This window comes from Trachemys scripta, chromosome 5 (assembly GCF_013100865.1).
Source record: "Trachemys scripta elegans isolate TJP31775 chromosome 5, CAS_Tse_1.0, whole genome shotgun sequence".
Taxonomy (NCBI): domain Eukaryota; kingdom Metazoa; phylum Chordata; order Testudines; family Emydidae; genus Trachemys; species Trachemys scripta.
In genome coordinates this window covers 114,882,496-114,909,837 of record NC_048302.1, presented here as the reverse complement: position 1 = coordinate 114,909,837, position 27,342 = coordinate 114,882,496, and the positions used below count along the sequence as shown (strand labels likewise).

Genomic DNA, 27,342 nt, shown 5'->3' with positions numbered 1-27,342 from the left:
CCTCTCCGATCTTTCGGTCGTAGAGGAATCCCGGGGGGCAGTTAGGGGCAGGGGTCCCAGGAGGGGGCAGTCAGGGGACAAGGAACGGGGGGCGGGTTGGAGGTTCTGGGGGGGCGGGAAGTGGGAGGGGCTAGGGCGGGGCTCCTCCCGTCCTCTTTTTTGCTTGCTGAAATATGGTAACCCTACTTTTAGTAATTCAGCTTTCATCAACTTTAAAAGGATACTAGCAATTAGTTTAGGATTTTTATGGGTTTTATATATGCCCTATTGATGATTTTTTAAATGACTTTGTAAGAGCGCTGTATAGTTACATGTTTGCCTGCAGTGTTCAAAATCCAAACACTGCTGCGGGATGCTAATACATCAGAATCGGAAACCTGACTAAAACCAACTTACTTTTACAGCTGAGGCCAAGGGAAGTGCAAACATGCTGAGTTAGTTGTTACAAAAGTAACGGTCAGTTGTGGATATATGTGTGTGTAACTCCAATGCTCATTCAGGTCAGAACTCACTCTTTCCCTCTCCTCGTCTCATACCAACCTGCAGAGCTGGTAGACTACAGGGAATGGAGCATGCTTTACCTCCCAAGAGAGATTGCATGGCACTTGCTCCCTCTCTTTCCCTGTGCTCTTTGAAATTCTGGGCGGGAAGGGGGATGGTGGAGTGCATATGGGACATACTCAGCAGGCTCCCGCTTTCTGCTGCTGACCAGCTCTGTAGGCCCTGTGGCATTGTGACAAGGTATAGCTCTGCACCATGGGAGGCTCTTTTAGATTGCAGGGGGGTATGGAACAGGGACCCTGATTGGCTCCTGGTTTTTCATGGGAACTCTTTCCCCCTATTAATTCCCTTGCACATCGCTGCTAGAGCCCTTACTCAACACTGGATTCACATATAAAGACATGCAGAGAATTAGCTCCCTCAGAAAACTAATTCATTTTCCCCTTTATGCAGGTCACTCGGCTTGGGCAGTGAAGGCAAGTCAAGTCAGTAAACCAGTCTGTTTACTGGTAAACCAGTCACTTTCACTCGGTTCCCAAGCACTCACGTTGCACAGCCGAGTTTGGTTGGGCTGGCTGTAGCCCGCTCAGAGCTCGCCCCGCAGCAGTGCCATGTGACAGTGCAATTAAATCTAGCCCTGGAGACTGAACTGTTCCCTTCACAGAATGGCTACTCAGCAGGCAGCAGCAGTGCAGACTTTCCTGAACTGCATGACTAATGTGCCCTGAAATGAATCGGGAGGGATCACCTGGAGGGGTGAGAAGGTAGTTCCGTCTCCATGTCCATTAAGTCCTTGACTTATCTGCTGAGACCGTCAGCCAGAGACCAGATTCTGTGTTGTCTCTCATGAGGCACAGCATAGAATGTGTAGATCGGGGAGGGGGCAGGGGAAAGGTGCATATTCTTGGCTTCTCTGGGAAACCAGCACAGTTGGGTTTTACTGGGCTGCTGTTAGTTAAGGCAACTTCCCCACCGTAGCCAATAGTTTGCTCTGGGACCAAAAACTGCTGGAGTACAGACTCTCTGGCCATTACTTGTATTTCCAACTCTAGGCCTGACCTTGGCTGGCCCTATGATAGGGGCTATAAAGTGGGCATTGTAGGGCCATATAAGCTAGGTCTATGCTGCTCTTGTGTTGAGGGAATTGTCCTGGGGGTGATTCTTTTCCCTTTAAGGCTCCTTTACAGTATGGTAGTGGCATTAAGGAGTTGTAGAATGATCTGTCCGAAGACTGAAAATTACTACCGTATGTAATGGTTTTGGCATTTGTGGACATTTGTCCTCTAGGAACTAGATTGTGACCACCAAACTCATTTCACATTGGCCATCCATCAGGTGGTAACAAATTTTAGTCCGCTGCCATCTGGGCTGTATGTCAATGGGTGACATCAAGGCTGGAAAAGACATCTGTTGGAAAAGTAATATGGCAAAATAAAATTTCCAATAAATTATTGGAATGTATTGGGAACTTTTGTATTTCAAAAAGTGGAGGAAGTAAGCAGGGGGACAGCCATTTTAGACTCGATTCTGACCTACAGCGAGGAATTGGGTGGGAATCTGAAAGTGAAAGGCAATTTGTGTGAAAGTAATCATGAAATGATAGATTTCATGATTCTAAGGAAAGAAAACCGAGAGTGGCAAAATAAGGACAATTGGACTTCAAAAAAGCAGATTTTAACAAACTCTGAGAGCAGGTAGGTAAGGTCCTATTAGAAGAAAATCTAAAGGAAAAAGGATTTCAGCTGGCAGTTTCTCAAGGAGACAATATTAAAGGCACCACTGCAAATTATCCCAATGTGAAGGAAAGATAGGAAGAATAGTAAAGGGCCCAAATGGCTCCACCAAGAACTCTTTAATGACCTGAAAATCAAAGAGGAATCCTACAAAATGTGGAAACATGGACAAATTGCTAAAGACGAATACAAAAGAATAGCACACGCATATGGGGACAAAATCAGACAGGCTAAGGCACAAAATGAGTTATACTTAGCAAAGGACATAAAAGACAATAAGAAGAGGTTCTTTAAATACATTAGGACCAAGAGAAAGAGGACGGAAAGTGTAGGTCTTCTACTTAGCAGGAAGGAGAGCTAACTGCTGCATCAAGAAGCTTGACGTGTTTAATGCCCATTTTGCTTCAGCCCTCACTTAAAAGGTTAATGGTGACCAGATACTCAACACAAATAGGGAAAGAACAAGTTAAAGAATATTTAGATAGTTGGATGTATTCATGTCAGCAGGGCCTGATGAAATTCATCTTAATTTAAGTAACTAGCTGAAGCAATCTTGGAACCATTAACAATTATCTTTTAGAATTCTTGGAAGACAGGTGAGGTGCAAGAGGACTGAAGAAGGGAAAACCTAGTACCTATCTTTAAAAAGGGGGAACAAGAAGGACCCTGGGGAATTATAGACCAGTCAGCCTAACTTCAATACTTGGAAAGATACTGGATCAAATTATTAAACAATCTGTTTCTAAGCACCTAGAGGATAATAGGATTATAAGGAATAGACAGCATGGATTTGTCAAGAACAGATCATGCCAAAGCAACCTAGTTTCTTTCTTTGACAGGGTTACTGGTCTGGTGGATAGGGGGAAAGAAGTAGATGTGATACAGCTTAATTTTAGAAAGGCTTTTGACACAGTCACACAATACATTATCATAAGAAAACTAGGGAAATGTGGTCTAGATTAAATTACTATAAAGTGGATGAATACCTAGTTGAAAGACTCTACTCAAAGAGTAGTTATCAATGATTCACTGTCAAAATGGGAGGGCATATCTAATGAGGTTCTACTGGGGTCAGTCCTGAGTCCAGTAAAATTCAATATTTTCATTAATAGCTTGGGTAATGGAGTGGAGAGTATGCTTATAAAACTTGCAGATGACACCAAACTGGGAAGGGTTGCCAGCACTCTGGAAGACAGGATTAGAATTCAAAACAACCTTGACAAATTGGTCTGAATTCAACAAGATGAAATTCAACAAAAAAAAGTGCAAAGTACTTCACTTAGGAAGGAAAAATCAAATATACAACTACAAAATGGGGAAGAACTGGCTAGGTGATAGTAGGGATGAAAAGGAGCTGGGGGTTACAGTGGATCCCAAATTAAGTCAACAGTCTGATGCAGTTGCAAAAAAAGCTAATATTCTGGAGTGTATTAACCGGAGTGTTGTATGTAAGACACGAGCGGTAATTGTCCTGCTTTGCTTGGCCCTGGTGAGGACTCTGCTGGAGTACTGTGTCCAATTCTGGGTGAGATTCCAGAGGAGAGCAACAAAAATGGTAAAAGTTTTAGAAAACCTCACCTATGCGGAAAGGTTAAAAAAACTGGTTCTGTTTAGTCTTAAGAAAAGAAGACTGAGGGGGAGACCTGATAAGAGTCTTCAAATATGTTAATGGCTGTTATAAAAAGGACTGTGATCAATTGTTCTCCATGTCCACTGAAGATAAGACAAGAAGTAACGGGCTTAATCTGCAGCAAGGGAGATTTAGGTGAGATTTTAGGAACAACTTTCTATTTATAAGGGATAGTGGAATCCCCATCATTGGAGGATTTTAAGAACAGCTTGGACAGATACCTGTCAGGGATGGTCTAGGTTTACTTGGTCCTGCCTCAGCACAGGGGGCTGGACTTGATGACTTCTGGAGGTCCCTTCCAGCCCTGTATTTCTATGATTCTATGATAAGGTGGAAGGCTCAGTTATCTCATTTGTCATTGTTAATGATATGAGGTGCTATTAGTGACACAGGTAGGATTTATAAAAAATGGTATGTGGTTTTCATCTTGATGGCATCACTTTGATGGGAGTGATGAGACTAAAACCCAGACACAAAACTCAGAAAATATATGCTTTTCAGGTGGCATAATTACAACACGATAGGTGGAATGTATAAACCATGAGTGGCCAAACTGTGGCTCGTGAGCCACATGTGTCCCTTTTACCATTAAAGTGTGGCTCGCGGAGCCCTCCATGCCCCCCCTTCTCCACCTACCAAACCGGGAGGATGGGGGGTGGAGCTCAGGACCTCTGCCTTGCAGCGGGGTGGTGGGATAGGGGCATCTGGGTCTTCAGCCTGCGGGGTGCACCTGCTGGGACTCGGCACCAATGTTCCACCCATGTGCGGAATACATTTTGTTATGTGCATCAAGGTAATGTGTGGATGTGCGCCATCAGTAGAAACAAAAAACCTAGATATAATATATATTTTTTAAAAGTTACCAGTTGGGATAATTACTCCAGCCAGTACAACTTAGGCATTTTAGAACTCACTACTCAAAGAATTACACTTAAGTGTAAGAGAGAAATGAAATGCATAGATCACTCAAAAAACTAAAATAACACACTTTGAAAGAATAAAATTACAGAGAATATATGGGCATTGCAGGAAGTTCCAAGAAATAACCACGATAACAACAGTGTTGTGAGGTGTGCGACAGGACCCTGTGTGTATGTGTGCGCAACACACGGACACTGTGTGTATGTGTGACTGTGTGTGTGTGTGTGTGTGTGACACACACAGACTGTGTGTGTGCTGGCTGCTGGGGAAGTTTCTGAGAGACGCCCATCCGCTGACTCTTTAAGGCAGTCACTGAAAGCTTTCCTCCTCCTGAACCGTGTCCCCCTCCCCTGCTCTGCAGAGATGGGTACATGGGCAGGGGGAGAGACTCTGTGTGTGTGTGAAAGAGAGAGAGACAGACAGACAGACAGAGATTGTGTGTGCTGGCTGCTGGGGAAGTCTCTAAGAGACCATGCACTGTCTCTTTAAGGCACTCACCAGAAGGCTTGTTCAGATCTCAGAGCTACTGCGAGTCCTGATGAGCCCTGTCCCCTTTACCTTGCTCTGTGGAGATGGGCTACAGGGGTTGGGGGAGGGGGATACCTTAACATCAGCACCCTCCTTTCCTCCTCCCCTCCCCACATTCTGCACAGCCAGCAGGAGGGTTCCGGGAGCAGCTGCAGGAGCACCATGGCCGCAAAGCAGCGGGGGTGCGGACGAGCACCTGAACACACGCTGCTGGATGTGCTAATCAACAGTTTGGGACTTCAGCAGGAGTGGGGCTGAAGCAGGTGTGCCCTGGCTCTCGAACTTCTGAAGATTGTCGTATGTTGCTTGGAGGGCCAGTAAGTTTGGCCACCCCTGGTATGAACTAGCATTCCTGGCACTTCTGATGTTAATGGGTTCATGGTATAAAGGTTAGGTTTGTGCTATTTGACTTGATTCCATTTTTGTTTACTTCATAAATGTTTCTTCTTTTTTTTTCCCTCAGAGTGATCGACTGCTCATTAAAGGTGGAAGAATTATCAATGATGACTACTCCTTCTATGCAGACATATACCTGGAAGATGGACTGATAAAGTTAGTTTTTAAAATACTGAACATTTTTGCATGCATATTAATCATGATAGTGAGCTTGACTCCTACTGCCTGCACACCTCTGTGGATGCCTGTTAATGTTGTATGTTGTAGAGGAATATTTTATTTATTATAAAAATCTGCTTTTCATCTTTGCTAGTGTCAGACAGGTAGAAGATTCCATCAGTCAGTGTGACTGGAGTTCTTTGCACCTGCAATGGGTCCATTCTCAGTTACTTCTGACAGGACTTAGTCTATGCCAAAGCCTGTGCAGTGCAGGTAGTAGCACAAGTCCAGCCAAGCTGTCAGGTGCATCTAGTGCAAGAGATCCCAGGCGAAGATGAACGGTTACTGGCTCAATGTGCTGTGGGGTGCTTAGTACAGCAATTTCACTTGCTGATATTGGTGCCATTTTGTGCTGTATGTGGATACTGAGCCCCTACATAGGCACCTTTTCTCACACGGAACCCCTAGTGTGTGTCCCATGTACATATACAGCTGCTCTCTTGTACACCAACATTGTCTACACCGCTGCTTGTGCACTGAATATATATGCTTTGTGTTCCCTCTTCTTACACACTTATATAGAAATGGGCAGGTGTCACCTTCCTCAGGGTACAGTCTGGACTATTGAATAGCTATATCCCATCAGCTCTACAGTCTTTTACACTGCTTTACTGTGAACTGCCACCACTAGGAGTCCTGCTTATACACAGCCACTCTCATGTAAAATAACTCCCAGCTGAATACATGAATGCTCTCCCAGCCACTCATGAGTTACATACAGGGTGACACCTGCATGTTCTTAGTCCCAGCCTTGACCACAGAAATGTGCATCTTGTACTGTACAGAACCCTTCTGGACAGGACAAGCTCATAGTGGGTCCGTCATTTCAACAAAGGAAAATGATTATGCTCCAACCTTGTTGTCTCAAGTGGAGTTTCCCACACAGCCTAATCCAAACACACTGGTTAAGATGAAACAATAAGATAAGTTTATTAACTACAGAAAGATGGATTTTAAAGAATTACAAGTGATAAGGCATAAAGTCAGAATTGGTTACAAAAGAAATAAAAACACAAGCGAATTCCTAAACTTTAACAAGCTAGTAGGATTTAAAGCAAGTCTCTTTCTCTCACCACAAATTGTAATAGTTTTACAGGATGGATTTCCTGTCAGCCAGGGACCCCTCTCCTAGTTCCGAGTCATTTCAGGTGTTGGTTGATGTCATGAGCAGAGAGATGGGAGGAGAAGTGAGGTGAAAGCCACTGTTTCACATACTTATACCCCTCTCCCCTCTTTGAAGATTGCCCCCCCACACACATATCTGGGTGCAGACAAACAGTTTCTTGTGTATGTGAGGTTCGAGCTATCTCTGAGATGAATGTAGTTTTCTCGTTTACACCTTCTCGGTGCTGAAGAATGGCTGTTTAAGCCAGTGATCGCTTTTTAACACCTGTCTGGGGTGCCAGTGAGCCTTTGTCTCTGAGAGACTGGTTTGGACCTGCTTGTCTGAACCTTGGAGCATGTTAGAACAATGGTACATAGTAAGAATCTTATAATTTTACATATAGTGTCGATACAAACATTTTACTGGGACTATAATACTCAGCAGGTTGTGACTTTTCAAATGATACCTTACAAGGCATATTTTGTACAAAATATATCATAGTCTTGTAAAAGTGATGACCATAATAGTATAGACTGTCACAGCAAGATTAGGCCCTAAATCATCTACTAAATTAAATAGAGAGAACCTGCAACAACTTCAGGATGCCAGCTGCAGGAACAATACAAATTCTCTTTGGATAAACATATTGCTTCAGAAACTCATGTTTCTGATAGCCTTGAATAGATGCAGACAGTTGAGGTGCAAGGTTCCTCGTGCAGTTCTGTGCTTCCCACTCTGGGCCTTGGCGGAGAAGAAATATTGCTAGTTTTGCTGAATTGTGGAAGTGCACAAATGTTGTGATATTCACAAATAGCCAATAGACTAGTTTGTGACCACCAAACTTTCTTCACTTGTGACATATGCAGGTCTCCAGAGGCCAAAAGTTAGTGCCTGAAAAAATAACAATCAATAAATATTATTAGAGAATATTTAGAAAAAAGAAACGATACAGAAAATTTGAATTATTAAACTGATAAGAACATACACTGTTTCCCTGTCTTAGGAGTTCCTTTTTTGTAGATGGACACTGTCAGACTAAAAAATATGTTCTTTAAAGAATTATCCATCCCTGTGTTGTTAATAATTCCATAGATTATTACAACAGAAAGAATATAAACAATGTAATGCACCTCATTCATCCTGGACAATGAAAGACTATTCTGTTTTATGATTCTTTCTAGTCAATTTCCCTTTCTGACTCTTGTGCAGTTGCTCTGCACTGGACATGTCCATTGCAAAAAGGAAACAGGAGTGCTTAAATCCCAAGAAAATCTTATTTTAATTGGAGCTAACAAAAACACCCATGTTGGTTTGCACCATCAGACGATTAGCATTCCTTTAATAAGTGTTTTACTTCACCTTAGTGCTACCCTTTTTTGTTCAGATGCACATTCTCTGTGGAGTGTTGTAAGCATGTCATATAATAAAACAATTGAGGTTGACCTTTGATCTACCTTGAGGTCTGAAATCCATTGTGAATTTTAGGCTCCGATCCTGCAAACACTTCAGGTGGGATCCACAAAGGGACTTAAGTGTTGCAAAACTGAGCATCATGGCTCCTAACTTTTAGGCACTTAGAAAATCACAGGAACAAACACTGTGATCTGCAAAACCTGAGGGAGGTGCTCAGGCTCCATATACAATGCAATAGATTGCGATTCACAAAGCCAGCATGGCAGTGGGGGAGCTGTCTAAACTAGCCAATGGGAGACATCAACCAGAGGGGTATGTGCTAAGCCCTGCCCCTCTCAGGGAGACAGGCGCCTAAGTCTGGGCTGCAGGGAAGTGCCTAGCTCTGCTAGTGATCCACAAACTAGGGGAAGATAAGAGCTTGGCCACCTAAGATGCATGTGGGACATTCAACAAAACAGCTGGGGGGAGAGGAGGAGGACAAGAATGTCCCTTATAGTCTTTAGCTCAGCGGTAGGGTACTTACCCAGGATGTGGGAAACCCCTGGTTCATGTCCCCGCTCCTCGGTAGGAGAGAAAGCATTTGAACAGGGCTCTGCCACCTCTCAGGTAAGTGCCCCAACTATGAGGCTATGGAGTATTCGGATGTGGGGCTCCCTCAATCTCTCCTGCTGAAGTTGTTCCATTTTAATTAAACAATGGCATTCTTAAATATGACGTGGGCCACAGAACGAGTTAGAATGATTCTATTGCCCTGTGCCTCAGGCACTCAGCTAAGAGGTGGCGGATTCCTGTTCATATCCCTTCTCCCCCTCAAGGGGTGGGGGCTTGAATCAGGGGTCTCCCATGCCCTGAGTGAGTACCCTAACCATTGGGTTAACGATTACAAGGGAGGCCTTGCTCCTGCAGCTGTTCTGTGTGAACTTGTCTGAGGGGCCCAATCCAGTAGGCATGCACAGAAGCTGCTTACAGGATTTGGGCCCCTGTGCATGACTTGGCCAGCCAAACACTAGTCTCCCCCAGTCTGTGAATCACTGTGGGGCTTAGGCGGGATATAAGCCTCCGGGTGCTTATCATGAGGCAGTAGTGCACATGCTCAGGCCTAGAGAGAGGCTGCCTAGAGTGAGGCTCTATACCCAGAAGAAAAAAACATAGGCACCTACATGGTTAGGCAGCAGCCATGTGGGTGTCTTGTGGATTGCAGTGGTGCCTAAAAACAGGACTTGGGCTCCTAAAAATGGGACTTAGGTGCCTAAGTAGCTGCGTGGATCCCACCCTTTGCTCACAAATCTGAGTAACCGCACCGAGCTCAATGGGGATTTTTCATGTGCATAAATTTAAGCATGTGAGTAAGTGGATTCAGGATTGGGGTCTCTACATTATGCCCTAGTCATCTTGCTTTGTTCACAGGAAATTATAGATCATGACAACTGTTTGAGAGGTGAACCTTGTAATTTGCTAATGATTACTGGTGCATCAAATGGTGTCTGGAGGCATTTGCATGGTAGCTAGAATACAACTATCAGCATCATTCACTTTCTCTCTCACTTATAAGCAGCAACTAAATGACCCCACTTTCTCATTAGCATACAAATATTATTCCAAAATGAACTGTTCAAGAAGCCTGACACACCACCTCTTGCTCAGCGTTCTAGACAAAGAGAATAAAAACCACTGAGCAATGCCAGTGAGGATCAGCCTCCTTCCAGCAGGCTTAACCTGGGTGGCAACACTAGAAGTGAGACACCACCTTGCTATCTGCACAAGCCAAGTGTAGTGAAATCCATTCACTTCAACATACAGTAATGGAGTGCAGCAATGTTGAGGAATTCAGAGTAACAGCCGTGTTAGTCTGTATCCGCAAAAAGAAGAACAGGAGTACTTGTGGCACCTTAGAGACTAACAAATGTTGAGGAAGCTGATGCTCTGCAAGGGAGTGAGAATGGCTCAGGCCCTGGTTCAGCAAAGCACTTCTACACATGCATAACACTCTTGGACTTCAGTGGGACTTAAGCATGTGTTTAAATGCTTAACTTTAAGCACATCCCAAAGCCCATCTTTTTTCAGCAAAGCATGTGCTTAAGTGCTTTGTTGAACCAGGGTCTGAAAAGATGATATTTTTACGGGGGAAATAAAACCAGCTTACTTTTATTTTTTAGTTTTCTTGTTTTTCACAGTGTTCACAGGTAGTCTTTAGAATGTTATTCTTGTTTCAAAGTAGAATTTAAAGGAGATGGATCTTGGCTCTTTTTTCCATTCTCAGATCTCTTTACCACACAAACACTGCACAGAGAAAGCAGTGTAGCTCTGATTATAACGTTAGGGACGAAAGATCATCTGGTGTAAATTGACTTAGCATTTCTCTATTGTTTGCAGTGGAACTGATTTAAACAAGCTGATGATCTTCCCCCTATTTTCATTTGTTGAGTACCTTGTGATATTTCTTTGCAATTCAAATTTGAAGAATCCCGAAGCATCTTAAGTCCCTTTTGTGTAACCTGTTGTGCTGGTCTGCTTGCATTCATGCATCTGTACTAATTCCCTATCTATTTTTCCACTCTATAATTAGCTACATTAATATTTATCATAGTTGTAAACATGTTACAGCATATCTCCCAGTGTAATGCAACATTTGGGTGACTATTGGGCATTTACACACACAGCTATATGGCCTCACGCTGAGCTAACATCAGCTCTCACTAGCTAAGCTTGGTTAGTACTTAGAATGGAGACTTCGAGCAAAATTCCAGATATTGCAGGAAGCAGTGTGGTTAATTCAGAAACTGGTGCTCTTCCCTTAGACTAGAACCAAGCCCTGTGCCCCACTGTAGTATGGGACACGGTGCTGTTGGATGTGGAGTCCTTTGGATGAGATGTAAAAATGAGCTCTTGATCTCCTGTGTTTTTTTTTAACTCTGGTTGTTTGGCCAAATTCCAGTTTGAGTAATTACTAGTAGTTTCCCCTGGGTATAATTAATAGTTATATTCATTTCCCATCCTAAATTGTTGCTACAGGCTGTTAAACAGTTGCCAAGTTTCACTTCATGGGTAGCTACTGCGTTTTAATGTTGCGCAAAATAAATTCAGGATCTGTGTGTGTCTTGGATGAGTTCATATATACATGCACGTAAATATTATCTTATCCACAGAAAATCTATATTGAAAGAGAATTAGGGCTAAGAATATGTATCAGAAATTTAGGGCAAACTACATTACAGCGGTGTGGTAATTATCCTAAAACAAAATAGTATAAGCCCAGGAAGTTCACAGTTAATGTTAACCAAAAAACAAATCCAAGCAAGCTGAGCTGTGGAAATGCAGGTTTGTGGTACCCATAGTAACATAACTTTGCCTTGTTGTGACCCCAGGAGGGATTAATAATTTTTGAAATCAAACACATTTTTAAAAATCAGTTTTAATCTAAGTGGAGTCCACAAACACTAAAATTCGTTCCTTGTGATTGTATGGATTTTGCATGGTGTCACTGTAAGACAGGGTTGAGATTTCTACTGAAGAAGAAGCTTTCAGTTATGAAGAATTATAAGGGGAATTACAGGACCTTTAATTCACATATATTGAAATATAGCCTATGCACAAGATTGAGTTTTAACTATAGGAGAAGTTTGAAGAAGCTGTGACTACAGTTTGTTTCGGTGCCGTAACTGCATTTTCATACTTTAAAATGAATTGAATTTCTTTTAAGTTTAATCTTAGTTTTGAATGTTTTGGGTTTACAGTGTTTGGTGTTGAAATAATTGCAACTTCCCTGTAATATATGGTAATACAAATATTAATAATACAAAATTACTGATATGCGCTCTCAATCTTGATTCTATCTTAATTTAGTTTTTGTCTGGAAATTTCCTTGTGCTTTTCCTGCTGTTTAGACAAATAGGAGAGAATTTGATTGTTCCTGGTGGAGTAAAGACCATTGAGGCTAATGGACGTATGGTTATCCCCGGGGGAATCGATGTCAACACTTACCTACAAAAACCCTACCAAGGAATGACCGCTGTTGATGACTTCTATCAAGGCACAAAAGCAGCTCTAGCAGGCGGTACCACCATGATCAGTAAGTACTAAAACACTCTCACCTCTCAAATCTAACTGTCTTGGGGCTGAGCGTAACCTGCTGTTTTCAGTTCACTGGGTTTATCTGTGTATATTCTACATCGCTGGTTTCAGAAGTCATTTAAGATCAGATCAATGTCTGGGTCTTGTGAGGCTGGAATCTCCACTGATTACTGTAGACAACTTTACCAGGATCAACATGAAAAATGAGGTTACCCTTAGAAAAAGCAGCCGCACCTAGGGTAGTGTTGTTGGGATTCCCTCTGAAACTTTTTCTACCCGACTTATCCAGAGCACCATGTCTGCTTCTGGGAGAACATTTCATCCATTTCTCTGAGAACCAAAACACTTAGTTTGACTCCAGATTTTGTCACTTACTTTCCTTTATCTGGCAAACAGCAAAGCTATGTTGAGTTGATCAGACTCAAGCGTAGGAGGTGAGTATAGCGCGTACCACACATCCAAAGTTACAGAGAATACTTCTTCCTTTATATAAATTTGCAGATTCCATTGCATTTGCTATACATTACATCACACATTTTTGGGTTGGCTTGGTTACTTTGCAGGAACCAATCCAGCATGCTCTCTCCATGTGCTGTTCATGTGGGAACCTGTTCTTTAATTTGAGATTTATCTTGTCAGTTGTCCCTAGCATTAGGGTATAGCTGCTTATGTTAGCTAGCACAGACATCCTGACTCCAGCATACTACTTTTCAAGCCCCTATATACAACTTAACTATCCATTCGCCTTGCCTTATTTCTTAGTGGGCATGATTGGGAAGTTATTTATGTCAAGCCGGCTCTACAAGTGTATCCTGGATTTCTCTCACATAACAAGCATGAGATTTACTATACTTGCTATCACTGAATTTTTTTATCGGTTTATACAGTGCAGTAACAATGCAAAGCAACAATTCTAGTAAACTGTTGTGCTTACAGTGTAATATCAGATACTGGTAAAAATTTGGAAAATAATAAAATAGTGGTATAAGGAATCCGATATGAGACCAGGGAGGTCTGAAGCCTGCTTACAGCTACATCCTGGAAGCAGGATGTTCTGGTAAGGGGTTCTGGGCTGTTAAACTCATCCTTTGTGCATCAGATTGCCGAGCAAGCCTCATCTTTTCTGCCTAGCATTTGCTTGGCTCTGGATTAAGATTATGTGGGGCAGATCCTCAACTGGAGTAAATTGCCAAAGCTGTCTTGTGCTGCCCCATGGAGTTTTGTTCCTTTTGACTTGGGAGTGGTTGGTGGGGAATGGTACTTTGCTTTGAATGTATGTCATGCAGCAAAAGGCCATGGAAATAGGCACATAATACATTATTGTTTTTTAATAGTGGAAAGAGTTGATTTTTAGTATATTTTCTTCAGTTAGATGCACCCATATCTTTTAGCCTGTTTAGAAAGTCTAAATAGGCATTTATTTCCATCCTCTCTGGATTGGAAAAGCAGATTCACTTTTAAGCAGGTTGATAATATTGTACAGTATATTCCAGTAAAGATGGCAGAACAGCATTCACTTAAGCGTCTCTTTGCTGGACTCCACTACATGTTTGTGTAGATGTTTTAAATGGCTGCTCTATTGTAATCAATGAAAAGTTCAAATGCATTAAGAACATGAGGTGGGACCTGCCAGCTATATTCAGTACATTTGCATCAATGAAGAGGTTAAAACAGATTTATTTCTGGATAATAGTTAAATAGCTGTACTTTTCCTTTTGGAAGTTATTTAGTTTATTTAATGTAGCTGCTAGGACTGTTTAATTTAAGGATTTCTCTACTTTATTAATAGTGTGAAGTTTCTTAATGTGCTTTTCCTTTTTTCAAAATTGAAAAATGCCCAGTAAAAGGCTCAATTCTATACATTCAGTAATACACCATAAGGTTTGCATATGTTAAGATACAGTACACCTTGCTGTGTTTTCATTATTCAAGTAGAACCCAACCTTGCAAACATGAGTAATTCTACATGCATCATTAGTCCCAGTCATTATCACCCTGATTGTGAAAGCCAGTGTGACTGAGTGGTTAAGACTTGAATCTTATATTTTGGAGCCTTGGGTTTTGTTCCCAATGCTGCCTGAAGAGCTCTTCATTAATTTATTGGCAAAGCAGAATGGGCTAATTCATGACAGCCTTCTAGAAAAGGGTATAAGGCCTTGGTCAATAATAAGAGTTATGAAGTGCATAGGAATGTAAATGTCAGTCAGTAGAGACCAGAATTCATGATCTCCTGCATACCAGCTCAGTGCACCTTCACTAAGCTACAGGGTGTTTAGATCTCTCTCTCTCTCACTCACACACACACATTTCCTGACTTGATGGTATAGCAAAACAGGTTGCTAGATTCAGCTTCAATGCAGAATGTTCTGCAAAAGCTGGAATACTTGAGAGGTCTGTATCTGTCCCACATCCTGCAATTTACACCGTGCCAATGAAAAGCCTGCTTTGTTGTAGGTTCACTGTAGATAATCACTGAAACTGCAGAATAGGAAATGTGTGCAATTTGTGTAACAGGTGCTTCATCTATATTTCAGTTGATCACGTGGTCCCTGAAGCCGGGGTGAGTTTATTGACCTCATTTGAAAAGTGGCATGAGGCAGCTGACACCAAATCCTGTTGTGATTACTCTCTCCATGTGGATATCACTAACTGGTATGATGGGATCCGAGAAGAGCTGGATATCCTGGTGCAAGATAAAGGTTAATTAATGAAAATAAAATGTTTTCATTTCTCTAAGCAATGTGCAAATGCTCAATTCTGAAGTACTCCAGATAGTCCTGTTATTTCCCACAAAAGAGGCATATAGGTATTAGATACCCTGGCCATGAACCTTTGCATTCATTTGCCTCTGTGTAAAGTGGGTCTGAAACTCCATGCACTGCTATTAATCAGGAGTAACTCCATTAGAGGCAGTAGAGATAGGCCAGTACAGATGAGGAGAATTCAGATCAGCAAGGGGAAAATGTTATCTGATAAAAATGGTAGCACTTGACAGATGGAAATAACGCTATGCAAAGTGCAAGGCAGGCCTTATATTAAGATAACAAAATTAGGAGACCAACCTTCAGTGCTTGGACAGTTGTCATAGGCTATTCATCTTTGAACAACAATGCCACATGGCACTTTACCTGCTTTGACATGAAATTGGGAAATATATGGCTAATTTTCAAAATTAAGGCCAAGATTTTCAAAACTTGGAGCCTAAAGTTAGGATTCTAAATCCACATTTAGGCATCTGCAGTAGAGACCTGATTTTCAGAACTGCTGACCACTCAGCAGCTCCCTCTGGAAGATAGTGGAGGCCCAATACTTATGAAAATCAGGTTACTTATTTCGGAGTCTAACTTTAGATGCTTTTTAAAAAAAATCTTGGTCTAGGTGCCTAAGTTGTTCCCACAAAACACACATTTACATAGTTCATTACCCATTTGTTCATGTGCACTCAGAGTTCCTGGGAACCAATTAGGTATTTATTGCTAAAAGTATAATCTGGACTACATATGCATCAGAAAGCCAAATACATACATGCAGTGTCCCTTGTAGAGAGTTATGATGGACCAAATCTGAGAAGCTCTATTTAAATAGAACTGTACTGTATAAATATACAAACAAAGCAGAGCTTGTTTACTGTGTAGACACCAGAAACCACATATATGGAGTAATATAGGAGCTTTCATCCTGAGCAGCACGACTGTAACAGTACACCTGCTTTGTAACCAGATTTTAGGCCACAAAATTTTCTATCGACCTTTAAAGTCTTTAATCCTCAGGATTATGTACAATTTGGGCAAAATGTAGCTAATTTTAAAATGCTTTTTATAATAGGGCTGATTTTACAGGCTGACAGCATTTGCCATTGTTGACAGTGCCAAATCAAAGATGATAGCAGGGGCAGAGGATTGATCATGTGGATTTAAATCTAGTTTCAGCTGGATTTACTATCAAGCAAGCGTACTGCAGCGTGTATCAAAGATTAGCTGTTATTTTCCGGAGCTGGCTCACAAATGGCTCTAGTATGTGCTTGAGGGCTTACATTAAGAGCCAGGTGCAGACAACTGGGTTAATAGTTTGCTCCCAGTATAGAAATTTGAGTTTTCAATACAAATATGATCTGGCATTTACTTTAAGAAAGAATCTGTTCATTGGTCCAGAAAGCAAAATGTATTATGGGGTCCTAAGTGGATTGCTTGAGAGGTATAGCATTTGGAGGTCACCTTCATTCTCATTGATGCTGTAGTGTGTCTCGGTCAGTGTGAATTACTCAAGTATGATAGGAGACATGGAGGTAAAGCCCAAATAAAATAGGATACTTTTTTCAACATGGCAGGAGCTTTAAAAATTAATATAGAATATCTGCTGAAAACTGGAAACATGTAAGCCAGATTCTCAGCTGGTATAAATTGTCTTGATGTGAATCTTTATTGCTCCATTGACATCAACTGAGGATCTAGACCAGGGGTCGGCAATGTTCGGCACGCAGCTTGCCAGGCTAAGCACCCTGGCGGGCTGGGCCAGTTAATTTACCTGCTGACACGGCAGGTTCGGCCGATAGTGGCCCCCACTTGCCGTGGTTCGCCGTCCCGGACCAATGGAGGTGGCGGGAAGCGGTGCGGGCCGAGGGATGTGCTGGCCGCGGCTTCCCGCTGCCCCTATTGGCCCAGGACGGTGAACCACGGCCAGTGGGGGCTGCGATTGGCTGAACCTGCTGCGTCAGCAGGTAAATAAACTGTCCCGGCCTGCTAGGGTGCTTACCCTGGCGAGCCGCGTGCCGAACGTTGCCGACCCCTGATCTAGACCCTATTATGTATTTTACATTGATTGACAAAGTGATCCCAGGTTAGTTAAGAAGCAATGCTTAGTTATCACATTTCAGCTTGGAGTTTGTCTAATATGCTCTCAGGAGGAATCGCCAGGGAGCTTTCAGAGCTGCTGATGAGATTGGCCTGTCGTAGTTGGACAGTTAATCAGTTCTAAATCAATAGAGTGCTCATTCAAAGAGGTTTTGGCTTTAGAGAGGTTGAACATTTTGCAGGAGCAACTGTTCATAACGGTGCAGACCACTTCCTCTGACTTACAACCATTTCAGCAGCCAGTCTACATGACCCATGAATGTATTTGGCTCTCACATAGGATGTAAAGAAATCACATAGGACAGTACTATACTGGCCAAGTGGATCCACAGATTGCTCTACCCGTTTCTTTGACTATCTTCAGGATTTCATAGGCATGACTTAAATGGTACGTTCCTAACATGTGGGATGGGACCTTGCTGGGTCTCACTGGCATGAGAGAAGGCATCAGGCACATTTTAAAAAGTTTTTGTTTAAATAGTTAGGTTTATAAGTAATGGGCCAGATCCTCAGCTGGTGTAAATCCATGTAGTTCCATTGACTGGGTCAATGTACACCAGCTGAGGTAGGATCTCTGACCCTGTATGGCCATATAGCCAGATGGGTGCCACATTACCAATCTGCACCTTGGTCTCTGAGCATCGTTATACAGGCAATCCACTAACTGAAAAGTGCAGCTTAAGTCATATCTGTTTTTAGCTGCGAAAACAGTATTGTATTGACTTCAGGGGGAACATTGACTTAAATGGGGTCAAAACACATACTGATGCCAATGGGTCAGGGTATGGCCCTAAGACAGAAAAAGGAAAGTAGCAACAGAGAATTTGCATTACTTGGTTAGGAGTATATCTTTCAGCCTGTCTATCCAGAGAATGCTCACATAGGATTATAATTAATCTTTGGTTGGGTTCCCTTGGATAAGAAATGACTATTGGTTCCGACTTGGCAGGCTTAATGTATCTCTTTGGTCGCACACGTATATCTCATATATACACCTCTACCCCGATATAAAGCGACCCCGATATAAAACGAATTTGGATATAACGCGGTAAAGCAGCACTCCGGGGGAGCGGGGCAGGGTTGCGCACTTCGGTGAATCAAAGCAAGTTCGATATAACACGGTTTCACCTATAACACGATAAGATTTTTTGGCTCCCGAGGACAGCATTATATCGGGGTAGAGGTTTATCTCAATTGCAATGGTGGTTGGCTTGCTCCAAGTCTAGTCTGGAATGGGAGGTGGGCAGTAACTGTACATTGGGGCCCAGCAAAAGGGGTCATCACTTAATCAAAGTGAATATCTTTTGTCAATTTTCCTGAATAATCTTTTCCTCCAAAACAGACATTCAAAAATACTTTAAGAATCTACTTAACATTGCAACTCTCTTGTGTTTTGTCTTGGAACAGGTGTTAATTCTTTCCAAGTCTACATGGCCTATAAAGATCTCTACCAAATGTCCGACAGTCAGGTATTCTTCAGGATGCTTATCATTGTTGTGATACGTAAACTCCTTTCAGTTGATTAGTTAAGAAGTTTAGAGCTACCTGAGACAGTCATGTTGCTTTTGAACTGAACTTGAGAAAATGCAAACATATGAAATTTGTCTCTCTGGAGGCCAAAGCCAGAGAGATGCTGAGCATCTGTATTTACCATGGAGGCTCTTGAGAGCACATGGCACTCAGCACCTTGCAAAGAGATGACTAATGTTTCATGGTATTAGGCTCAGTGGGAGTAGCAGACACCCCTCAAGATTTTGCCGTGGCTTTATATCTTCACTTGTTGGCTTTGGAACATTCAATCTGAGTCAGGGGGGAAAAAAGATGATACACTAGTGGCAATATTAAAAGTGACATAGCTTTTGAAATCCCATGTGTTTCTCACTCACTGCAAATTGCTAAAGCATGTTCTTTGGGAAAGCATGTTCTTGTGTTCAGTTGTTGGAGTTGGAGATTACAATGAGCTTGTTTGTATAGCACTTGTTATAGATACAACCTCTTCAGCTTTCTAATTCACAGACAGCAGATCATTGTAATTGGACAATGGCATCTGTTAGTAATAATAATGTTTGCTTATTCAGTTGAGCAAATGCTTCATTCCCACTTATTTCCAGAGCTGTTTCCTTTTCTCTTAAACAACTGTTGTTACACCTCCAATTCATGTGGTTTTCATTGGACTTCTTAATGTAACAGCATCCTCTTGAGAAGAGGTACATGCCAAGTCCAACTTCTTGATGGGATTAATTACAGCAAAACATATTAAGAAAAGGTGGAGAAGGGGGCAAGGGATCCAATATTCAAACTTGAATGGCTAAAGCAGAGTGCCCATTTCCACATTTGGATGCTCAGATCAGTGCTCACGTGCCCCAAGCCCATTGAGTAGTTCCTTGAGTAACTCAGTTGAAGACCGGATATTTTAAGTTTAGGTGCCCAAGTTTGAAAACTGGGCTCCCAATATTACTTAGTGAGACCAAATACAGAAAATGGAGGGTGGGGTTTTCAAAAGTGCTTAAAGGCATTAGGAGCACAAGTCCCATTGACTTTCAGTGGCAGTCCCTAACACCCCCCCGTAGTGCTTTTGAAAAGCCCACGTGTAAAGAATAGAATCCATTGCTTTTCTTTTGTAGGGATTATTTTTGAATGTTGGAAATCAATTAACATGGAAGCCCATGAGAGAAAATAATAGAATTCTTTAGGTGTAAATGAAAGACATTCGTGAGATTGAAACTGTGCCCACACTTACAAAAACGTGCATGAAATGTATACTTAAGGGAACATATGGGTACTGTAGCTATACTAAAAGTGTCCATAGCTTAACTGCTATTCCAATTTAGTGGACCTATTCCTTGTTCATTCATGGAAGCTTTTTTATATCTATTTATTTAGTTAGCTGCCTGTACTCAAACTACAGACCAGAGAACTCTCACAAGACACGTGGCTGTGTTGGAGGAGGTGCATAGCTGCCTTGCCTTAGAAGGATCTCAGGGAGACACTTTGCCTATAGGTGGCACATAGTTTCTCAGGAGTTCAGCTGCTGCACCACTCCATAGGCAGGTGTTCGGTGACCGGCTGGTGTGGAGAGTGGGGACATGGAATAGCTAGCAGCCACAGGGGTCCTAGCAGGGACTGTACATGGGGCTGGTGGTGGCTGAACACTTGGGCAAGGGCCAGCATAAAAATATGACTTAAAATATGAGGCGACGTGTTTGTGAAATAAGTAACATGCCCCTCTTTGTACCACTTCCAGCTTTATGAAGCTTTTACCTTTCTGAAAGGGCTTGGAGCTGTAATCATGGTCCATGCTGAAAATGGAGATTTGATAGCTCAGGTGAGTGAGTCGAATTTCTTCTTCTGTTTCCCTTAGAGAGTGAATATGTTTCATGTGACCAGGGAGAAGGGAAACTTGTCTGCTAGTACAACAATCAGAGACAGTATTGGTGGGAAAACAGAGACTACCTAGTAAAGCTTCCTTGCTGAATCTAATTTCTTGTAATGATAAACCATTGGGTTATGGGAATACCAGTATAGAATTCCATGTGTGTAATGATACAGCATGCAGGCTGTAAGGTGATACTCCTGACAGCTCCCTGGTGGGGCCTAGGAAATAAAAGAAGGGACGTCAGTGGGAGGGACATGGGGATGTAAGAATTGGGTCCGTGAATTGAGCTGTGGCAGTTGGGTGGACAAGCAACAGGAAGAATCCCGTGAAGATACTGGGGAGCGGTTGAGGAGCTGGGAGGCCTTACCCCAGTATTGCTGCTGCTGAATAAGTCAGTGTATGCAAGGGGGGTAAAACTATGGAGCCAAACACATTTGATGGTGTTGCTCTCAGACCTGTTCGTGCTTCTTTGCTGAAAAGACCCTTATAAACATCATCTACAAAGGGAACAAAAAAACCAACCCTATAAAACTTCCTAAAAAGTGATTAAAAATAAATTAGTCCACACTCTCTCTGAATCTGGAAATTAGTTAAGTTAAGAAAATTCAAATATTGTGTCCCTTTAAAATGTCCTCTGAGACACGAGAGTGTGCCCCTCCAGGAAACCAGGGTCTGACGGTGTACAGCTGTCCCAGTAGCACAGAGTGCCGCTGCCGTGATTTGTAGGACAGCGGATGGAGGGTGAAATCCTGGCCACAGTGAAGTCAATGGCTGAACTCCCATTGATTTCCAGGAGTTCATCCATACACTCAAAACGCAGAGGTTGTGGTGACAGGATTATTATTTTCTTGTTTTAAAAAAAAGTATATATGGTCATAAGATTACATGACACATTACAGTGATTTAAAAAATATGGCCCCTGCTCTGAAAAATTAACAATGTAAGGCCCTGATCCTACAACGGGATATGCAGCAGTGGAGCCCTGTGTTTGTGTGGAGTCCCATTGACTTCAGTGAAGCTTCACATGGGCTCAGGGATTTGCCTGCATGGATCTAATTACACTAGATATTAGAGCTGATCAGGAACTGGAATTTCTCTTCCATGGGAAATCCCAACATTTTCAGGGGAAATAATCATTCCAATTCAGAAAAAAAAGGATGAAATTTCCTGCTAAATGGAAAAAAAAATGTGATTCAAACCCTTAAAACATTTTTCTCTCAACTTTTCTATTATATTAAATTATAATGGACATAGCAAAATCAGTACTTGGTCCTGCTAGTGAAGGCAGGGGGCTAGACTCAATGACCTTTCGGGATCCCTTCCAGCTCTCTGAGATAGGTATATCTCCATATATATATAAGTATAATAAACCCAATATTTTAGTATAATATAAAAGTCAAAACAATATGAATCAAAATTACAGTACTGAAACACAACGTTTTGGAAAAAATGTATCAAAATCAACACATTTCCATGAAACATTTCCATTAAAATGAGTTCTGATGGAAAAGTGTTGAATTCAATTTTTTGATCGTCTCTAATAGACAAACCATAAAACATGCAGATAGACAAAAGATTAGGGGTAGGGAAAAGGGGAAGGAAGTTTTTAAAAAAAATGAGTTGTATTCTACAGCAAGATACTGGTGGTGGAAAGAAAGCTGCTTATGGTGGATGCTTGAATGACTAACCAGTATGTAAACCCAAATGTTTATCTCATCAAACTCATGTCCTAGTTTATTAACACTATTGAATCCTCTTACAGTGGATAATTTTGTCATTCTGTCTGCTTCATTCTGCCATCTTCTGGATGTGACTAGCCTATTTTTAAATGATGCCATTCTTTTTCATCCCGCTTCTTTCATGTTATATATTTGTAATATTTTATTATTGTATTTTAATTGTCTGCAGCATCCTGCATGCATAGGTGACAGGTGCATTTTATTTAAAATGATTTTTAAATATATATGCAAAATATTTTGGTTTTCTACCCAAATGTGTCTCAGGGACACAGTCTGGTTAGTATAGTGGATTTATCTATATGGTCATGATGTATTATCCATTTGTCACCCAGTATAGTGAAGACACAAATCTATGTGTGTAATCTAAATGATTCTTGTTGGAGTAGGTTGGTAGTACGTTAGCTTTTCACCCCCAGAGACCTGGGATCAAATATTCATTAGGTTACATATGAAAACGTGTAAGGTAATTTCATCCCTGTCTCTAGAGGACATTTGTCTATATCACAGAATCATTACATCTGGCCAACTCTGCTCATTAGAGACCTAAGGGTGAGACAGGTCAGATTTGTGGGGCATTAATAGCTCTGTGTGAGAAAGCTTTTGCTGTGTCTACAGGTCCTATTAATCCATCACCTTTTTTTGATCAGAAAGTTTATTCCAAAAAACACCCTTTGCATGATCTTTATATGAAATCATAAGGATTGACCACATGTCCCTTCATAAGCAGCTTTGGCACAACATTTTGCTGACAAACATCAGCTGACTGAGCAATGAATACTTGGAATATCCATTCTTAAGATAACATCAAAACATTGAGTAGTAATATAACACCAACGGGGTGCATTTTTAGTGGGGTTAGAAGGCATTTAGTTATGCATCTTCACGATCAACTGTAAAATAATTACAGAAAATTTAGATCATGTAAGCAAGACCCCTGAAAGGGTCAGAGGAAGAATCAGCAGGGTAAATATATATTGTCAAACAGGTTGAGAAAATAATGATACTACTTAGGAGGAAAGAGAGAAGAAAAATATTGTGTAAGCAAAGGAGGAATTACAGTACAAGGTTGTCTTTAATAAGTACAATATTTTCCTTACTAAGTACAATATTTCATGGCATTGAGTGTTCTCTAATAAGACTCCTTTTTAGGGGCGGACAATAGCATTTTTCTCATGGGGCAGTCACAATAGACCAAATTCTATACTGCCTTGCAGCCACAAATCTTCCACTGAAATCCATAGTAGGTTGCATGTGGTGTTTGTCAGTGAAGAATCTGGCCCAATATATTTAGGGCCGGTCTTTCCGTCCTTTCTTCCCTTTTTCCAGGCACTATCAGTTGCACATACAAAAAATGGAGGTGGTATGAAAATGTGTCCCTCGGTACACTAAAGGAAGTTTAATATAAATGTATCTTGTTCTAGAGGTGGTCAACATTTGTCTGTTACATTCTAGGAACAAAAACGTATCCTGGAGATGGGAATCACAGGACCTGAGGGACATGCGCTAAGCAGACCTGAGGAGGTAAGAGGCTTAACTAAGTCTGTATTTCTTGGAAATGTCTTCTGGCATCTACATACCATGGGAAGTAGGTTTCTTATAAATAAATAAAAGAGAAGATGATAGATGGATGGTTGGAGGCGGGGACAGGAAACCATCTGCTTTTCACAGCCTGTTCTGATAATGCCATTCTCTGCAAAATTTTCTAAGTACAAGACATCACGCTAAAAATATTCATAGGACATATTGTACATCAGCTGATCAAGACATTTCAGCCCAAAACACTCCTAATAAATGTTTTTTCCTACTAACTGTACATATTCACAAACATCTACGTATTGTAATATTGTGAATTCGTGAGAATGAAAGGATTCTGTGGGTCAGCTTGATTTATGCACTTTTCTCCTATAATAAAATCCGTTCATGCATGGATCAGCATAGGTCATTGAAAAAGGATTTTTCAAAGGCCATGTCTACATTATGGGTACTATAGCGGCATAATTATGGTTCTGTAGCTATGTCGGCATACCCGTCTCTGTAGATGGAGCCTACACTGATGGCAGGGGTTTTTCCGTGGGTGCTGGAATATCAGCTCCCCACAAGACAGTAGCTAGGAAAGAAGCATTCTTTTGTTGATCTAGCTCCGTCTACACTGGGGGTTAGGTTGGCATAGCTATATCACTGAGGGGTGTGGATTTTTCTAAATTACTGAGTCTTTTCCTGTTAATGGGAGTGAAGGCCTGGGGAAAATCCTAGTTTGATATTTGCCAAAAAGTAAGTTGAAGTATTTCTTACCACCACATATGGCAGCCCCATTACTGAGGTACAAAACCTCTCTACTTTTTCCTCAGGCTTGCTTGGTGATGAACCATTCCCATATTAGGATATGAATCTACACTCTGGCTTGTCATTAGGTGTATATGTTTGTAATAATGGCTCCTAGGAGAACATCAGGTGAAAAACAATAATTGCTGCGGTGAACATTTTAATTTTAGGAGAAGAGAGTTAAAAGAAATACTTAAACTGTAAAGATTTAGGTCATGTGCTTTTGGAGATGCTGTCTTTACAGACTTGACTGATAAAGACTTTGAAGAGAATTATCAATAACCTTGTGTCTAATATTTTGGTCACTCCAGTTTTCTGTATTTAAGTAACACTTCTGATATCGGGATGGAGCTGTGCAGAGAGGGTTTGGACCGATCACTGGACTAATGGCAGTGAAGAGAGGCCTCTAGCGGCCCTGGAAAGACACTGCTGCTCCAGCTGAAGACAAATAATTTGTATGCATGTCCCAGATGGCTCCTTGTGGGAGATTGCATTGACACTGAGAAACAGAGGGGACTTACTGGAGGATGTTTGAAAGCCTTCTATGGATTATGGGCTAAATTCAACCTATATTGCTGATGCTATTCCTTAGAAATACTTACATTCACTGTTGTCTTATCCTTGTGTAAAGATTGGGCCTAAGCCTGCATTGTCTGAGGGCACAGAGAATTTCTATGAATTATGACACTATTTTCCCCTTCCTTTCCCTTTTTGTTTGTAGGGGGAAGGCCATGGGGCTTCACGAAGAAATGTGGATTTGGAAGAGTTAATAGGGGAGGGGTTGCAGCTTTGGTTCTAGCAGCAAAGTCCTTTCTAACGTTTCTTGGTTACTATTTTAGGCTTGATAGTACTATTAATAAGGGGCAGTGGGGTACAGAGCTGCATTGCCCTGGGATAGTACAGGGAAGCTTGGTGCTACGCTATTCTAGCTTATCAACCCCCAGGCCAGCTGTGCTGGGTAGCTGATGCATGGGGTTAGAGGCAGAGCTGTGTCCTTGCCTTCTCACCACCACTATGCCCTGGTGAGGCACCATGTGCCTCTGGAAAAGTAGAAAGGGCACACTCTAGAATTGTGTTTGGCCCTTATACAAGCTGTGTAAGCCTATGTATGACTTTTTTCTCCCTCCCATCCAACACTGCACAGCAGTATACGAGCCAAGCAGAACAAGGCCATTGTTGTTGTTAAAAAGAGAGAAATCTGGCTCAGTCCTGGATTTCACTTTCACTTCCTTCTGCTTTTCAACTTACATTTTTCTGCCTGTTTTCTTGTCCATTCCAGCTTGAAGCGGAAGCTGTTTTCCGTGCCATCACCATCGCCAGTCGAATCAACTGTCCAGTGTATATCACCAAGGTGATGAGTAAGAGTGCGGCTGATATCATTGCACTGGCTAGGAAGAAAGGTATGGAACTTAGTGCATTCTCCCCAAAGGAGGCGTGCGTTAGGTATCAGTTTACCGAATGGAAGCTCTAGCAACTAACCAAATTGCTGAATGCAGGGGTCAGTATCCACTGACTCAAATGGCTGCTGTTATGCTAACAATTTGTTTTTGGGAAAATGGAAGTGAGACCCCACTACTCTATTCCACCTTGACACTCTCCCTCCTACCTACCTGAAATGTGCATCTTAATGCTCCCTTCTCACACGCTACCTCTTACTGGCTATTCATTCTTGCAAAGAAGATCATCTTCCCTTGTAAGGCCTAGCACAGATTCTCAGCCTTTGTGGGGCAGCTGCCAGAATGTCTCTCTCTAGCACTTGCTGTCATTTACTGCTAGTGCTACAAAGCTTCATGAGCTAGCAGTGGGTGGGGGAAAACAGAATGCATGCACTGGACCTCAGAGGGAGAGGTTTTGCTCCCTGCTGTGTTGAGGAGTTGTTCCCCCCATGCTCAGCTCCTTTGTATTTTTAATACACACCAGCAGCAAGTCCTACTTTATTGCTGACTCCGCTCCTTGTCTCTCCTCTTAATGCATGTTCTGTTCTTCTCAATTATCTTTGCTTTTCTCTCATTTTCTTTCCCTCATCTTGTCCTTTGCTGGTTCTATTTTTCTCCCTCAGCCTTCAACACTTCCAGCACCTCTCTCTTACAGTTAGGCAGGTGAGAGGCAGGCCGCAGAGACATAGAAGTGCAAGGGAAGGGCAGCTGTGCTGCTGTGTAGTGCTGTGGAGTACGGGTTACCTTGGGGATCACCAATGACAGGCAGCAGGAGCAGAAATTAGTTTGATTCTAGACCACTGGCAGCTCTGCCACTGGGCAGTGCAAAGAGGCCAAGGAGCAAGAGCAAACTCTCCTCTGGATCTTTAATGTGTCCCCTTCTGATCAGGCTTGAGGTACACTGGTGCGAAAGCCTGCATTTCCGCTTGCTGGCGCCGCACATGTTCTGGGCGTACGTAAAGAACTTCAGGCTCCTACGCCTTCAATCCACTGCACAAACTCACTTAAAAACAGAGAAAAGATGGCTGTGATAAGATTATTCAAATTAAACACAACTTTGAACTCCTTTCCTCCCAGATTAGAGAATTTTGTAAATGTTTCG

At 41.9% G+C, this 27,342-nt stretch overlaps 1 protein-coding gene across 2 annotated transcripts in view; it reads left to right on the top strand.

Annotated features, from left to right (window-relative positions):
• Positions 1–27,342, top strand: part of CRMP1 (collapsin response mediator protein 1) — a 62,181-nt gene that overhangs the window by 21,980 nt on the left and 12,859 nt on the right. For both annotated transcript variants that reach the window (XM_034771850.1, XM_034771851.1), the window contains exons 2-8: positions 5,777–5,865; positions 12,331–12,515; positions 15,052–15,216; positions 18,775–18,836; positions 20,612–20,692; positions 23,935–24,003; positions 26,084–26,204. In XM_034771850.1, the coding sequence (XP_034627741.1) occupies positions 5,777–5,865; positions 12,331–12,515; positions 15,052–15,216; positions 18,775–18,836; positions 20,612–20,692; positions 23,935–24,003; positions 26,084–26,204 (772 nt within the window). The remainder of the gene's footprint in view (positions 1–5,776; positions 5,866–12,330; positions 12,516–15,051; positions 15,217–18,774; positions 18,837–20,611; positions 20,693–23,934; positions 24,004–26,083; positions 26,205–27,342) is intronic.